This window comes from Ruditapes philippinarum, unplaced genomic scaffold (assembly GCF_026571515.1).
Source record: "Ruditapes philippinarum isolate M1 unplaced genomic scaffold, ASM2657151v2 ctg595_1_1_1_1, whole genome shotgun sequence".
Classification (NCBI taxonomy): Eukaryota; Metazoa; Mollusca; class Bivalvia; order Venerida; family Veneridae; genus Ruditapes; species Ruditapes philippinarum.
In genome coordinates, this window is record NW_026862203.1 from 142,304 (window position 1) to 159,608 (window position 17,305).

The 17,305-nt window shown below is 32.7% G+C and overlaps 2 protein-coding genes across 7 annotated transcripts in view; both read right to left on the reverse strand.

Moving 5' to 3' along the window:
- Positions 1-564: 564 nt before the first annotated feature.
- On the reverse strand, positions 565-9,257 carry LOC132718269 (divergent protein kinase domain 2A-like). Of its 2 annotated transcripts, none has more exons than XM_060701948.1 (6): positions 9,198-9,257; positions 6,916-7,685; positions 5,861-5,983; positions 4,852-5,026; positions 4,259-4,479; positions 565-3,465 (listed from the first exon to the last, which is right to left on the reverse strand). In XM_060701948.1, exons 1-6 carry the CDS (start codon positions 9,220-9,222, stop codon positions 3,301-3,303), a joined length of 1,479 nt encoding a protein of 492 aa, XP_060557931.1. In that variant the 5' UTR covers positions 9,223-9,257; the 3' UTR covers positions 565-3,300. The 2 variants fall into 2 exon arrangements, with proteins under 2 accessions (XP_060557931.1, XP_060557932.1); XM_060701949.1 differs by lacking the exon at positions 9,198-9,257 and adding an exon at positions 9,012-9,075.
- A 5,872-nt stretch (positions 9,258-15,129) lies between these two features.
- Positions 15,130-17,305, reverse strand: part of LOC132718270 (GRIP and coiled-coil domain-containing protein 2-like) — a 38,374-nt gene continuing 36,198 nt past the window's right edge. For all 5 annotated transcript variants that reach the window (XM_060701951.1, XM_060701953.1, XM_060701950.1 and 2 more), the window contains one exon: positions 15,130-15,383. In XM_060701951.1, coding sequence (XP_060557934.1) covers positions 15,310-15,383 — 74 coding nt within the window. In that variant the 3' untranslated portion in view covers positions 15,130-15,309. The remainder of the gene's footprint in view (positions 15,384-17,305) is intronic.

A 17,305-nucleotide genomic window follows, 5' to 3' on the forward strand; every position in this document is an offset into this window, starting at 1 on the left:
CTAGACTACCTTCCTCCGCGCTAAACTACCAAAGCATCTCCCGGGGAACGAACCCACGCCAGAGAGGTAACTGGATTAGAAGTCATCGACTCTAACCCCTCGACCACGGAGGCGGTACCAATACACATGAAAACAGAATATACTCAACAGAATATACTCAACAAATAAACTATTCAGTTTTGTAGATCTTTTTTTATTTTAACATATTGAATTAACATTTATCTTTTCATTATTTATACATCATTTATAATGTTGAATGATAATGGATACAAATAATAATATGGATATTTTGAACAATGATTCATCATCAAAAATAAATGCACGAGTAGTACTAAGTACATATCATTTCAGCTATTCACAATTTCAAATCTTTATCAACCTCTTTTTGTTTAGATAAAAAAAGAAATAAACATAGTTTAGTTTCGAAAGACATTTAAGACGTTCTTAATAGAAGAAAAATCTCACAATAAATAATGAACAGTGAATTATATAGAAAATATTTCACTGACGAAAAAATCAAATTCAACATTTCTATGAATAAAACAATGTTTTTAAGTTTTGTTAAAAAAAAAGACAAGCTCTATTATACATCACAAATGTTAGCACCAGGGCCCATATTGATCTATATCTAGGGAGTAATTTCAAATTGACCATTTTTCTTTGTTTGATGATTTTGAATTCATTTATATTGATTTTGGTGAACATTTACTAGTTGTCTAAAGCCTTTTATTTCTCTCTGTAAATTTTCATAACAAGCTTTTGCATTTTTGACAGATACAGAATAAAAAGAAGAAACAGCTTTTTCAAAATTTAAGTTGTAATTTTAGAATTTAAATTTTAATTTAAAAAGGTTCCTGAAAGTTTCTTAACCATTTTAAAAAATAAAATACACTGTCTCAACAAGTCTTAATAAATATTACTTGAAACTAGTAGCAAATAAAATCATATAACTCAACCTGGTGTTGTACCTCTGTTCCTTACCTGTTTAAATCATTGTTTTATAAGTCTTAATAATTTCAATATGAAAAATAAAAAGACAAAAAAAAAAGACATTTATATCTCAACCGTAGGATGCATATATACTGGTACAATGTATATTTAATATCTTGCTCACTAAAGAAAAAACTTAAAACACATTTATGACTTTAAAATCAGAACCCTCCAACCAGCAGAGAAGTTTCAAAGATTCACTAAATGAGTTTCCCCCTTTTAATTTGAGTTGTCAAATTAAAGGCAGAATAGAACATAAAGCTGTAATAATCTCAATTACAGAAATCTAAAGAAAAATTATGTTTTTTTCCCAGAAAATAGATTTTGAGTGTGTTATTTAGGTAATAGATATCAATTTTGAGAGCATTGTTGTATAATAATGCATGGTTCGAGTTCAAATGTGCAGGAACATAATCACGAAGGAAAATAGGCCCTATATAATAAATTACAGAGAATTAAAATTAACCAGTGAGTGATATAACTGATATCTCACCAAATTACTCTTGCTAGTTTACACAGTCATTATCTCAAGATCTTAAGGCAGAAAAAACAATCTATTTCCCAAAATAAGACAAATAAGGCAAAAATCTTTATTTAACTCTACAAATACATAGTACAGTTAAACCCCAGTATAAAAAATCAGTCCATGAAAAAAAAGAGAATATATGTGGTCTTATGTCAGAGGTGGTTTTTAATGAATGGTTGACTGTACATTGTATGTGACTTTGTTTTAGAGGTGGTCTGGTTGTGTATGTGTGGTTTTGTTTCAGGGTTGGTCTTCCGAGACAGGTTACAAAGATATGGTACTTTTACAAAGGTTGTGATTACTAAGGGACTGGTTTTAGCTTTATACAATGACAACTTCAAGGCACTATGTAAAAAGACACATAATAATAACAATATTTATAATCATATTACACCTTATGTCACTCTTAACATAAAAATATATTAACAAACATCAAAAAATACATCAACAAATATTAAAGACATTTCCTTGTTTCTTCATTTTTAACATACACAAAAAAGGAATAAGAACCGTGTGTGCAGTATTAACACTTGTCTGTTAAGGGCAAAAACTATTAATAACCAATTTTTATAAATATTCTAAGTTTAAAAGGAAAATAACTCCAAAATTAAAGCTTTTAGAATTATTCCCCTTGTCTAACAATTGTACCCTGTCATGATTAACAAGTATTCCAAATTTCATGTTGATACCTTTCATAGTTTTAACATCATTCTATTTGTTAAGAATTTTTTTTAAAAATTCTAAGTTAAACAGGGTCATAACTCCAAACAGCAGATAGAGAGCATCTTTGATATACATATAAGAACTGACATTAGATGGCATTTGATATAAACTTTTATATGACACAAGTTTTTCCAAGATTTAGACACAAGTTTTTCCAAGATTTATGACATTTTTTTTGGAGGAGTTTCAAAATAGTTTATATCAAATAACAACAAATTTCAGATTCTTCTTATCAACACATGACTAAATTTAACCAAAACAAATTACTTTATCACATTTATAAACAGATGCTTAACATATAACAAAAGCGCCATTATATTACATTGTGTAATGGAATTTATGATGGTAATATTACATGTAGATAGAAAAGAACTGAAGTGATGTGATAAAAACTTGAAATAAAACATCTATGCAGGCTATGTAATGGAAGTGATTTGATAATGGTCCCAAGTTCATCAAAAATCATAAAATACTAAAAATAGCATAAAAATTAGAGCTTCTTTTTCTATCTCTCTTATTTTTATTTTAAGATGTATTGAAGCCGTAATAACTAAGCTATAAAATTTTAAAACAGGTAAAACCTTATTTCCTTATTCAATAGTTGAACCCTTGTTTACCAATCTCAAGTATATTTTCCCAGCTTTGTAAAATCCATACAATTACTCCTCAAAACTAAGCAAGAGTGTTGTCCTGCTATGAATCCCTAACTTTTCACCGTTAACTGAATGGATTTCAATTTTAAAATGCTGAATTTAAGCAGGCAAGAATCTAGTATTACATCAACTGTCATAGAGAGCATGCTGGCTTGTTTCTGTGCCAGTAGCAGTGGTAAAGCAGACGGTAAAAGTGGCCTACTGTAATGGTGACCTTCATCAACCATCACAATCCAATCATATGGCACTAATCTCTATAACAAGATCCAGGAATGATTTTGTCAGATGTTTACTTCATTTCAACAAAGTTAAGGTAAAAATATTAACACTAAATTATTATTGCTTTTGTGTAGTCAAGGAAATTAAGAACACTTTTATTGGTATTAAAACTATCATTTTTAAGTACTATCATATATGTGGAATTCTGTTTCCATGCTTGGCTTTAGCATCAGGTTTAGGTAAATTTCTGAGATTATCTAACGCGTGTAGAAGTTTGTGTGCAGCCTTTATACGTCCCTGAGATTGGTGAGGTCGCGTACATTCATTCAGGAGATTATCCAAATCCCAGTCATCCTGAAATATAGCATGAAAATACTGAAATTACCTCTACAGAATAAAGCAAGTTTGCAGACATTTTCAAGCTTGACTTCAAAATCAGAAGTTGCAAGTAAAATTAATCTTTCACTCATCAAATTGCTCAGAGCATTCTGTATGAAGATTTTTAGATGAGGTCTAGTGTAAAAGGTTCACAGCTGATACAAACATTCTATGTCATACAACAAGCACAGACTGACTGAATGATTGTATTGAACAGTATATTTTAATATCACTGCCCATCCGAGGGGGGAGGGGGGGGGGGAAAGATGACTGCTGACTTAATAGCAATCAAGTTGATGGTCAAAACGAAGGGGTGGGGTGGTAAACTACCCTTTAAAATGTAGCTCCTGAAATGCAGCTCCTGGCAGGCTCGTGGTCTTATCCAAATTGGTAACCATCTTCGTAGCTCACTGCAGGTTTGTGTCTAATTAAATCGTAATCTAGTAGCTTATTGAAATTGGTGATATATTTGAAATGGGATGGTAGGCTATTTTACTAGCATATGGCAGGTGACCTGTTGGTGCTCTAATCAAAAGAGTTTACTATCTACTAGTAGCTAGCACATTGCATGATGGTGGTCTAATAAATTGTACAGTTATCTATATACTGCTTTACAGGGATGTCAGATAACCACTATTCTTATACTAATCAAGTTTAAAATTTAAATATCTCTTTATTTATCCTATGGGAGTGTAAAACATGAGCAATCATATAATACTTGTCCCTACAAAGACTTCACAATATGTTTTTAAGAATTATAGGTACTCACACTTGCATGTGGTGGCATATCATGTAACAAATGTGGGATCCCTCCATTCACTCTATCATCAGCATATCTTGACAACATATTTCTACACACAGCATAGTAATTATGATCTGTCATATAGTGTTTACACATTAGGCTGACGTCAAACGAGAGACAGTCGGTTATACCTTCCTCACATTCAACAAATACGGCTTCCGACAGCTCATCCCAGTGTTCCTTGTTTGCTGTATGAAACACAAGAGTATCATCATTAAAATGAATAGTACATATAATTGTTTAAATACATTATCAAGAATTATATATAAAATTTTCATTGCATCATCAATTGCATAATCACAGAGGTGGTCAATTCTTGCCTGTTTAATTTACTTGTGAAGTAAGATCTTATGCATCCCTCTGCATGAAATTAGGAATAAATTGGGGAATAAATCAACAGCCAATTTACATCATTTCTCTATAAAATTAAAGGAATTTCTTGTGATTCGGAAAGGACTTAATTACTAGACTCATCTATAAAATATATTGACAAAAAAAAATCTACTCAATCTTAAAATCTCAAGTAAAAACAAAAATATTGCCGGCCAAATAAACTGTACCTATTTTTGTAGCCTGTTTATCAGCAACTACAATATTTTCAGCGTCAATGTATGTCAACTTGCCGGCAGGATCCACAGCAAAATTTTCCGCTGAAAGATCTGTCCAATACAGGTTCCATTCAGGATCCGACGTCAACCTGTCGGCCATCTTTATCATTTGATAGGCCAAATCTGCCTGTGTGGTAATAATAATGCAGATTTTCATAAACAGGCCAAATCTGCATGTGTGGTAATGATAATGCATATTTTAATAAACATTAAATAGGCTTACAAAATTATTCAATTATTTCATTAACCAATGTACATGTATTTAGTAAATATAAACAACAAACAAACAATAAAGGCAAGAAGTCAGAGAAAACTATTGTTTAGTAATTGCAGGTGTTATTTCATGATAACTGTTATGTTACTTTAGCATTCAAAACCCTTTACATGTACCTATTCAAATCATGTACATTTTTACATAACCCTTGGCTTGAGCAAGGGTTAACTACAAATGTATATTAAAACAGCCACCTTTGATATGACAACTTCTTTCATTTCTCAAACAAAAAAATTTATTCCCTGGATACATTCCTTGTATATTTACCATTATTACATATATAAAAGGCAGTCCTTTCAGCATCTCAATACAATCTGAATGTTTATGAACCAGTCAACTATTAGGCATCATTTGACTCCGCCCTCAATCAAGATTAACACATCAGAAGCTTATTTACATACTGAAGGTCAATTACTTTAAAATGCTCTGTAATGCTTAATATTGTCAACATATAATTTTTACAAAGCAGCAAATAATCCACCAAAATTTACAGAAAAATTTACAGTAAAACCTTTGGTTAGCAACAAACTTCAGACAACAAAGAAATTGATTGTTGCCGAGGAGTGCTGCACTGAGGAGGTAAAACTTGTTGTAAATGTTACTTTGGGAAAAAATGATACTGAAGTTGTAAAGAATTAATCCCTGTGCAAATGCTGCACTATTGTTTGTTAAATATGAAACACAAACCCTTTTCTCAAAAGGCGCATCATAAAAATCTGCTAAAGGTTTCCCGCTGTATTCTTCAACAATATATCGCCCACAGGCTCCATAATATTCTGGAAATGGCCAACCTTCTGATGCTGGAAATGTCTAGAAAAAAATATTTTGTAAACATAAAAAATATTAAAGTTTATCACAATGGACAAACAGATTAACTGCATGCTTCAGCATTGACTATTCTTAGCACTTGATTGTCAAACAAGAGCCAGGATAATGCAAGAACTATCTAAGGTCAAAAAGTACAATAATTGACCCTGAAGTGTGTGAAGTTTCCAGTGCATGCTCTCAGTGGTTTGAAATATAGAATTTGCATGCATGAGTGATCTACCAAAATGATCCAAAAGACATACTTGTGTAAAAGGTAGAAGTGGTCTGGTAGTTCAGATGTCTGCCTCTTTATCCTAGGATTATTGGTTTGAGCCCATTTTGGGGTCATTTTCATAATTATACGACACCAGTACTGGTTAGTTCCCGGAAGCAGACTAGACTGTGGTTCGAATAAACTAGAATCTTTCTTTACAATCAAATCTAAATTGATCTATATTTTAATGTATGATTTACAATTTTTGGTTGTCGAGTGTTAACTTTAAACCACATGCCCCTCACTGCTGTGGATCTGAATCCCGACAGGGTTTTTGGATTCTTTCATGAGAGAAAGCTATCCAGCTAGGTTACGAATGTCGGTGGCTCTATGCAGGTGCACATTTGTGCCTGAAATATTGCACAGGTGGGCATCAGGGGTCTTCCTCCACCAGTAAAGCTGAAAAGTTACAATATGACCTATACTGTGATGGTGTGATGTAAAATCCAACAACAAAATTGTAAAATTAAAAAAAAAGTACATAATTTAATTTTAAAGGTATTAAGCCACAGTTAAATAATGTCTGTTACATCTTGACAATCAAAAGTTATGTCACCTATGTTCCATAGAATGGCCTTAAAGTAAAGACTACAAGTACATGTTCTCTTTTACATGCCAACTCTTTCCAGCTGCACCAATAGAAAAAATAAAAAATATTTACCGACAACATTAGAGGTTCAGGGTTGACCTGTGCTGTGTACAGTATCTGTAGTTTATCATCCAAGGGCATGTGATCTCCTTTACTTCCTACAACTGGATATCTGTCCATTACTCTGTCTACTAATTTATGTGTTACACAAAAAAACATGAATGACGAATCTTTTAAATGTTCAGGCAAAAAGCCACTAGCGTGAATATCTTTAGCCGTCTTTGAGACTGCCATTCTTTTACCAAGATCACATCCTGACTCTCTGAAAGAGTCTTTGCACAACCTATCATCAATTATTTTAATTTCATCGTCATGCCCAAGTTTTTTCAGCACTATCTGATGACCCTGATACTTGTGTTTTGCATAATGCACATTCTTTACATTTATTCTATCAAAAACTTTATATTTAGATATCCCTGACAGATCAAACTGATTGTCAAATAAGTTAAAACAGAAATTCTGTCCGTAACAGGCTGGGCATTTATGAACTTCTAAAAAGTCCTCTGAAGTAAGTCTATTTTGACCCCAGGCTAAATAAATACTCCCATACAGATATACACAAATTATGAGTAATACAAAAACAAAGCACTTTGCTTGAATTGGAATGCGTCGTAATTTGAATGTAGATTTCCCGATTTTTGAGATCATTTCTGCTGGTCCCTCATTACTATATGAACCGCCCTCTGTATAAATGAGCTTCCGGTTACGTGTAGCAAATGGTAACATTCTGCTAACTCTTTCCTGCTGTGCTCTGCACCACAAACATAGCAGTCTTTTAAAACCTGAAACAAGGCATATTTAGTTTCAAAATGAAGTCTTTAAGAGAATAACATAAATATTAAAATAACACTAATATTGGCCCAATGTAACTTTTTGATTGATAATTACAGGGCAGTGCTTCTCATAGTCATACATGTGAACTCTCCCACTTTCAGCAGCTATGTTTTCAATGATTTTTCTTTAAAAAAAAAAGGGCCCACACAGCTAGCCACTTCCTTTTTTTTTGGTGTCAGAATTTCCTTGTTAATTGCAAAGTCTTAAATCTCCCTCTTTTTAAAGAAAAATCTCCCTCTTGATAATCCAAAAAGTCACATGTATGGCTTCTGACAAATTAAAAAAAATCTTTTGTTGAAGAAACAGGAGTTAATTAAAGCTTCTATTTTCAATCTATTACAAAGGCCCAGCCTTGATGAGACAGAATCAAATCTAGGCTTAACCTTTTACCCCATGAGCAATTGTGAAAAATGGCTGTTTTCATTGAAAAACCTCCCGTTACAAGTTCAAAGTGCTATGAAACTATGAAAAAATGCTTCAATACTGATGAAACTTGGCACAAATGTTGACTGGACCAAAGCCTCTGTAACAGCATATCCAATCGTAAATTTTTTGTTACCATGGCAACGGTGGGGACGTCTTAGAATTGCGAAAAATCACTATTTTGCGTTGTTTTTTCCATCAAAACTGATTTCAAAGTGCTGCAACTTCTCAATGAATTAAGATAGAGTAAAAGGCTTTTGAGCGTCGGTTACTAGTTACCCTAAGATCGACCTGAGGCCAGTTTTAGCCTGTCACGTGTCCAAAATTTTCTTGGCGATGAGGGGGACTATGGCCCCGCTTCCAACCCCCCAAACAGAAGGGAGCACAACCCCCTTCTGGCAACTACCTGATGAACCAATTTGATGGTAGGCCGCGCCGAAAAAGTGGTCACCTTTTTTAACAACATTTCTCAAATGAAAAACAGTGTTTTCACTGTTTTGGGCCAAAATAGGGCATTTTTTCCAAAAAAAAAAAGGGGGGACAAAAAGCCATCAAAACACGTTAATATGAGGGAAAAGGTTAAGTGTCAACTTACTAGAAAAGAAGAATGAAAATATCAGATAATGTGGCTGATGTTATCAATAAAATTCAACTTTATGTTTTTACCAGTAAACACTGTAAATAGGCATAATTTTAGCTTCATATTATCAGAGCTGAACCAAAACAAATCGCGAAATTATGTGACAATACTTTAAACAGAGAATGTGTTATTCTCAAGCAATTTATTAGAACAAAGAACGAACTTTAAAATAAAAAATACAACAGCTGTACAATAAATTACATCGCATTACCTTAAATGTGTTAAAAATTCCGTTTAGACCTATGTTGACAATAATTGACATAGGGTAATTCATGTACGAATATATAAAATTGTCGTTGTCGTCAATGTGAACAACAACAACAACAATATTATTTGTATTACTTCAAATCAGACAAAGTAAGTCTAATCATCAGTAAATATGGATGTTCAGAGATACCTGATAGTGAAAACATTGAAGACATATCTATAAGTTCTTCCAAAATCACACAGATTCCTCTACAACCAACTAAATACTGTATGATTTTAACATGCCCTGTTCCACACAGATAGATAAGATAAGAAATTTATATGAACAATACTCATAAAGTCAATGATTAGGAAGCTATATGAACAAGCGATTAAACCGCTAAGTTTGCTATATCTTAAAAACATGGCCTATTTCTTCTGGAAATTTTTGGTGTCTTTTAAATGATTAGTCATTAAATTAATACTTATATAGACATGTGGGTACATAATTTGATTTATTAATTAATTGTCTATTTGTAATAACTTAGGTTATGAAACAGAAAGTGAAGTACTATGTAATCGTTTCTAAGCAATTCAAATGATTTCAGCCATAAGAAAAAATCTCATAAATATATAGAGGATATTTGTTTAGTTCAGTGTAAGATCGGAATATGTTTCACCGAGTGAGCACCAAAATGTATATTTCACGAGTGGCGCAGCCACGAGTGAAATATGAACTTTTGGTGTTCACAAGATGAAATATATTTCGATCTTACACTAAACTAAACAAATTTTCTTTTTATTTCATGCAAAGAAACGTTTTAAAAAGACATTAAACCTAATACTGAATGAAAAGCGTGCCAAATAATAATACAACGTGACGTCATTTACGACGTCACATCATTAAGTTGGTACCCAGTACTGTGCACGCTGGTATTTCACTGAAACAACGTACTTCTGTTATGGACAAGCTTTGTTAGACTTGGCTCGAATGGAGAATGGAGTGCTGGGAAACGCCCTTCAAGGAGTGCCTGAAACTGATGATGAATCATACAACAAAACAATAACACAAAGCTGAGGTGGTCAACATTGAAAATAACAAAACTCAAAGATTTTTCTTCTTTATTTCCCAATGAATTTAACAATGCAATGATTCAATAAAAAATAACCAATCACTTCACTGTACAATGTCACATGATAATAACAATATTTAAAGGGACTCGTTCACATTTCTAAGGTGAAAATAAGAAAGTAACTGTACATGTATGCCAAACTAAGAAGAACACGTAGACTGTCGGAACAAATAAAACAAAGCACATTTTTGATAAAATATTGATGAATTTCTTATCAGATATTCAACATTTGTGTTGTTGTATGACAACTTATTACAAAAAAACCCTTCAGGTTACTAAGATCATCTGATTTACAACTGAAATAACTACAGACATCAAAATCTTAATCACATGCAATACTGTACAACTGAATTTTACCAACAAAAAACTTTGTACATTTGAAATTTAACACCAAAACTAACACCAAAAATTATGGACATCTGAATCATAATCACAGAAGATAATGGACATCTGAATTTATCACAAATAACTATAGGCATCTTAAAAATTATCACAAAAGATAATGGTCGCATCTGAAATGTCAAATATTAAAGATTATCTGAGTTTCATCACATAAAACAATGGACATATGAATTCATCACAAATAATAATAGACAACAGAATTTTATCAAAATTCTATGGACCTCTGGATTAATATTCAAGAAAGTTAATTAATAAGTGGTCACCTGAATTTATCACAAATTACATCAGTATTTGACCACATAAATTCACAGACACATGGATATATCTAATCAAATTACTTGTACCTAACATTGACATCTAAACAATATTCCTCAATATTCGTATTTACATTGTTCTGTGTATCATCATAAAAAAGTCATCCTCAGATTTTACAATACTTGCTAATTTTTTTTAATTATCTATATACTTTTTGAAATAGCCAAGGACAAATTTTCACCTTAGAAAAGTAAAAGAATAGCTTTAATATTGAACATTGCGATCAATTCAAATTTGGCCCACTAAGATACAGTAATGATTATATGGCAGTATATTTGAGCCGCGTGCGACAAAGCCAACATAATGCGTTTGCGACTAGCATGGATCTAGACCAGCCTGCGCATCCGCGCAGTCTGATCAGGATCCATGCTGTTACTTTACAAACACTATTACAAGTAGAGAAACTGATAAGGAACAGCATGGATCCTGATCAGACTGCGTGGATGCGCAGGCTATTCTGGATCCATGCTGGTCACAAACCCATTATGTTGGTTTTGTCATGACGCGGCTCATTTATATTCAGAATAACATCACAGATTATAACCTAGATATAAATATAATTGCCCCTCAAAAATCATGATAATTACTTCCATGTGCATGTATAGTTTAGTAAATGCTATGACATAAGCAGCTGCAACTCATGCAAAATGATTTCAAAGAAGATTTCCCTCACAAGATATATGTGCAAAAATATGTATCAAAACACTGTATATGTAGTTCAACCCTAAAAGAATTCCCATTTAACTACTCATTCTGATGATAGTCGGTATTCACACATGCATTAAATACATTACTAATCTCCTGAAACAAAACTGGACTTTTTTAAAACAATTTTTAAAACCTCTAATCCTTACAGCATCAATGATAGACGATATATCCCAACAAAAAAATATTCTTAGCACATTAATTTTAAAATACAATGTATCATAAAAATGTATATACCTTTGCATGACCATGATTTGACAAACTTAGCATTTTTTTACTGGGTATATCTTAATACGAAAAAAATTCTATTTGTTCAAACCTCTAAACTTACAGAAATTTACAATTATAATTATAATAACTGTAACTTGCCAATACAGGGGCCCTAACCTAGGCCATCAATTCAAAGCAGACTATCAATATAGATTTATCTCCCTGTAATATATGCTTATACATAGGGACTGACATTTTGTCAATATGTTGTGACAAAAAAATCTGATTATTCATGCCTTAGTTTTCTTATGATAAGACATAAATAGAAATGATCAGTGTTGAATAAAGGGTTGAATCCCAGACACCCAACAAATTATATAAATATACAATGTTAGCACACTATTTATAATGATTTTAAGCTGATACATGTACAAGTCAATAGTTTAGCACAAAACTCTCAAAATGCAAAATCTGCAGTAACAGAGTTTGGAATGTACATTAAAAATTGCACAATAAAATTCTTATTTACAAATAATAAAATAAAAAACCCTGGTCACTGAATTTCATGATAACAAATTTTCAGAAAGCCTTAGCTAGAAAAGTATGGTTACAAGAAAAGCTGTATGAACTTGACAAAGCAATGCTCTGTATCATAAAGCCAAAATTGTAAACCAGTCCAACTTTCAAGCTCTGTCATTGGCTAATTTTCAATTAATATAATATAATAACAAATGAGATGTAAACCAGTCAAAAATGAAACTCTTACATTGGTTAATTTCAAATTTATGTAATATATGAACCAATGAGTTGTTAACCAAAGATTGTGAAAGCAGTCCAAAAAATGGAACTCTGTCATTGGTAAAAATAAACCACTCAGATGTTAAAAATTTCAGGGGTAACAAATTTTAGGCTCCATTTCATAAATAAGTGATTGAAAAATGCAAATGCTTTAGTGTTATATCTAATTAACAACTAATTTTTGTTTGTTTTGGGTTTTTACGTCACATCGACACAGTATAGGTCATATTGCGACGTTCCAGCTTTACTGGTGGAGGAAGACCTCAGGTGCCCTTCCGTGCACTATTTCAGGAACGAACGGGCACCTGAGTAGAACCACCGACGTTCCGTAAGCTAGCTGGATAGCTTCCTCACATGAAAGAATCCAAAGTCCCTGTCGGGATTCGAACCCACAGCGGTGAGGGGCAAGTGGTTTGAAGTCAACGACCTTAACCACTCGGCCACGGACGCCCCTGAACAACAACTAATTTAACTAATTACTAGTCATAAAATTAACAAAATATACAACAACATTTTAAAAACAAAATATAGAAAAATAAGTTATCTTGTTGAATTTCCAACAATTTTTACAAATGTAAATCTATATATATTTTTTTCACAATAAAGAAGCACAACGTTATTTTAAGACTTTTGGCATAAAACAATACTTATTAGTACCATTATAACAAATATCACAACTGTATTTTTCAGGGACACACAGTCACGCACAAGAGTATGTGCAAACACACACACAAAACCCATTCCAAAACATTGGATTAATTTTACATCGATAACTTCTGCCTAGAGGATGTGCATATTCTAAATAAACATATAAATAAATAAAATGCTATATTACAAAAGTGCTATGTTTTTCTTGTCAGCCCCCTTTGAATATAATCGCACAGACCTTTTCTGACATTACATTGTTTCAATAAATAAACACATTAAACAGATACAAGTTAACCAGTTCACCAGTATTCCTTTAATTCAATTAATTAAATTCCTTAATTATCATGTTATAAACATAATAGCGTATATATAATTTATGTTCACTTTGTATTCCTTTTATTTTTGCTGTACATACATATATACAACTACATGTATATTCTTTATTTTATTCAAATTCTTATTCACACTATTATATAGTTAAACATGTTTATTTCACCATGCTAATTCTTTTTTAATCATTTTGAGTCTGCTTTCTGGACTTCACCAGTACTGGTTTGATTTGAGCAAACCTAGTCAAGACCCTAGCAAGGTTTAAACTAAATGAGGCACACACTGGGTACTATTTGGCTTCCACTTTACCATCCCCAGTACAATATAACAAAAAATTAAAGATGTGTCGAAACAAACTGTTAACACTAACAACATTATAAATGCATGATAACATAATCAATCAACTTTCAGTACAAAGTTTCATAGAAAATATATTTCACTGAAACAAAAACAAAAAAGATATACAACATTTGTTTGTGTAATAGTTTAAAAAAGCAGCAATTATAAAACTATAATTATATGCCCAAACAGCAGAAAGCAACAGTTTTTATAAATCAATCTTTCACAAGAAGTAGCTACAGAATCAACACGATTACAAAAATAACATTTTCAAAAGCTAGCCTGATTAAACTCAGCTGTTATATTTTACCTTCACTACATGTACACCAAATATCTTAAATGGATTTGCCCATCTTTCAATATGGACCTAAACATTTATCATTTTAAGGGAGAATTTCAAAACATGAACAGACTGACTGGTGAACAGTGCAGACTATGATCAGAAGGCACGGATGTGCCAGCTGATAACATTCTGAACTAGTTTTATGGGTAGAATTGGTTGCAATAAGTATGCTAATATTCAAATTAATCAATTTACAAATATGAATAATGAAAAAAAAGAATGAAACTGAACATTAAGAGAAATATAAACTAACTGAAATCTTCAGCGACATTCAAAAGTGTTGAAAATTGCTAATTTTAAAAAATATGTGACCCAAAAAAATTCAATTTGTATCCCCAAACAAAAGCATGAAAATGATTGACCAAAGATAAAAACCCCAACTGTGGTCCCAAAGTGGAAAAGAAAGAAAAATATAAAAGTATGATAAGCAAAAATAAAACTTACACAATCTGACAACAAAATTATTTTGACAGGCACTAAACTGACAGGAAAATGACTGTGAATGTAACTGACAAATTAAACCGGATAAATATATGATTGATACAAATTTAATTGAAATGATTAATATACATGTGCATAATAAGCATTTTAAAATGACTTTTTAGTTGTTCACTAACTTGTATTTAAAGTTCAAAATTTAGTGAAATGTACTAAGCAAGTTTACAGTCACATCTGGAGAGAGGTTTAGCACAAATTGTCTTTGTTAAACCTATTATTTTAATGTACATGAAGAAAACAGAATAAATTATTCCCTTACAAACAAATGTATACAGAAACAGACATCAGGTGTTTGTAGTTGGTAAACCAATGATATCACACATTCTCTGACTTATTTTTCTCTCGTAAATTTACCATCAGTAGTTTAGTTAAATTTAAGTTTTATGTACGATTATTGTTATCAAGATCTGCTCCTTTCTTTCTTTATCTTAGTGATAATTTTTCTAATTAATGTGTTCATATTCTTCAGGTTATGATTATTCCGCTGACAGATTCTCTTGCTTCACTAGAAATTTCTTGAACAAGCTATGATTCATTTAACTAACCAAATTTGCAGACATGTGATTAAGTAACGCCTGCTTGAGCTCACACATGTAGGGCATCTAGGTAAGACCAGACCACCTATGTAGGTATGAACCCCATCCTCCAGGTTGCTGCGAATCTGATGCTTCCTCTCCTACAAACAAAACAAAAATACCTAGGATTATTACAAACCCCGTAATGAGTATCTGTAAATATGGACTGATGTTGGGTAATATTGTAAAAAACATGAATCCTCATTTTTTTGCTATACCTATTTCATTATTTTTTCATCATGCACCCCAAAGTGACATCACTATTTGAGAACAGAAACAAATATGGCAGCTTGCCCTTAGACAGCTATGCAATTATCATGTGTTGTTTTTTTTGACTCAGTCAATAAAATTGTTAATTCCATTAAAATCAACTCAAATAATTTGTTACTGCACATACATAATTTAAATCACAGAACAGAACCAAACTAGAAATGTGTCCATGAGACATGGATGCCCCCACACGCCACTGTTCTGTCAATCTTATGACTCTAGGTCAAATATTTTTTGGACTACATGTGCCACAAGTTGTAAACTAAAAATCAACAAAGGGCCATAATTCTGTTAAATTTGGTCACAGCAAAAATTCCTTCCTTTACTACCATCTACACATTAAGGTTGTTAATCCCTGTAAGTTTAAGCAAAATCTGCCATCTGGTTTAAGAGGAGTTGCGTTCACAAGATTTCGGGACGTACGGACGTACGGACGGACTGACGGACGGACGGACGGACGGATGGACAAGTGCAACGCTATATGCACCCACATTGTGGGGGCATAAAAATCAACAAAGGGCCATATCTCTGTTAAATTTGGTCGCAGCAAAAATTACTTCCTTTACTACCATCTACACATTAAGGTTGTTCATCCCTGTAAGTTTAAGCAAAATCTGCCATCTGGTTTAAGAGGAGTTGCGTTCACAAAATTTCTACATAGTATCTAGTGAAAAAATCAACAAAGGGCCATAATTCTATTAAATTTGGTCGCAGCAAAAAAACCTTCCTTTACTGCCATCTACACATTAAGGTTGTTCATCCCTGGAAGTTTAAGCAAAATCTGCCATCTGGTTTAAGAGGAGTTGCGTTCACAAAATTTCTACATAGTATCCAGTGAAACTAGAAATGTGTCCAAAGGACACGGATGCCCCAACACTCCACTGTTCTGTCAATCTTATGACTCTAAGGTCAAATATTTTTTGGACTACATGTGCCACAAGTTGAAAACTAAAAATCAACAAAGGGCCATAATTCTCTTAAATTTGGTCGCAGCAAAAATTCCTTTCTTTACTACCATCTACACATTAAGGTTGTTCATCCCTGGAAGTTTAAGCAAAATCTGCCATCCGGTTTAAAAGGAGTTGCGTTCACAGAATTTCTACATATAAGTATATAGTGAAAAAATCAACAAAGGGCCATAATTCTGTTAAATTTGGTCGCAGCAAAAATTCCTCCCTTTACTACCATCTACACATTAAGGTTGTTCATCCCTGGAAGTTTAAGCAAAATCTGCCATCCGGTTTAAGAGGAGTTGCGTTCACAAAATTTCTACATAGTATATAGTGAAAAAATCAACAAAGGGCCATAATTCTGTTAAATTTGGTCGCAGCAAAAATTCCTCCCTTTACTACCATCTACACATTAAGGTTGTTCATCCCTGGAAGTTTAAGCAAAATCTGCCATCCGGTTTAAGAGGAGTTGCGTTCACAAAATTTCTACATTATAAGTATATAGTGAAAAAATCAACAAAGGGACATAATTCTGTTAAATTTGGTCGCAGCAAAAATCCCTTCCTTTACTACCATCTACACATTAAGGTTGTTCATCCCTGGAAGTTTAAGCAAAATCTGCCATCCGGTTTAAGAGGAGTTGCGTTCACAAGATTTCGGGACGGACAGACGGACGGACGGACACTCGGACGGACAATTGCCACACTATATGCTCCCACTCTGTGGGGGCATAAAAATCAACAAAGGGCCATAATTCTGTTAAATTTGGTCGCAGCAAAAATTCCTTTATTTACTACCATCTA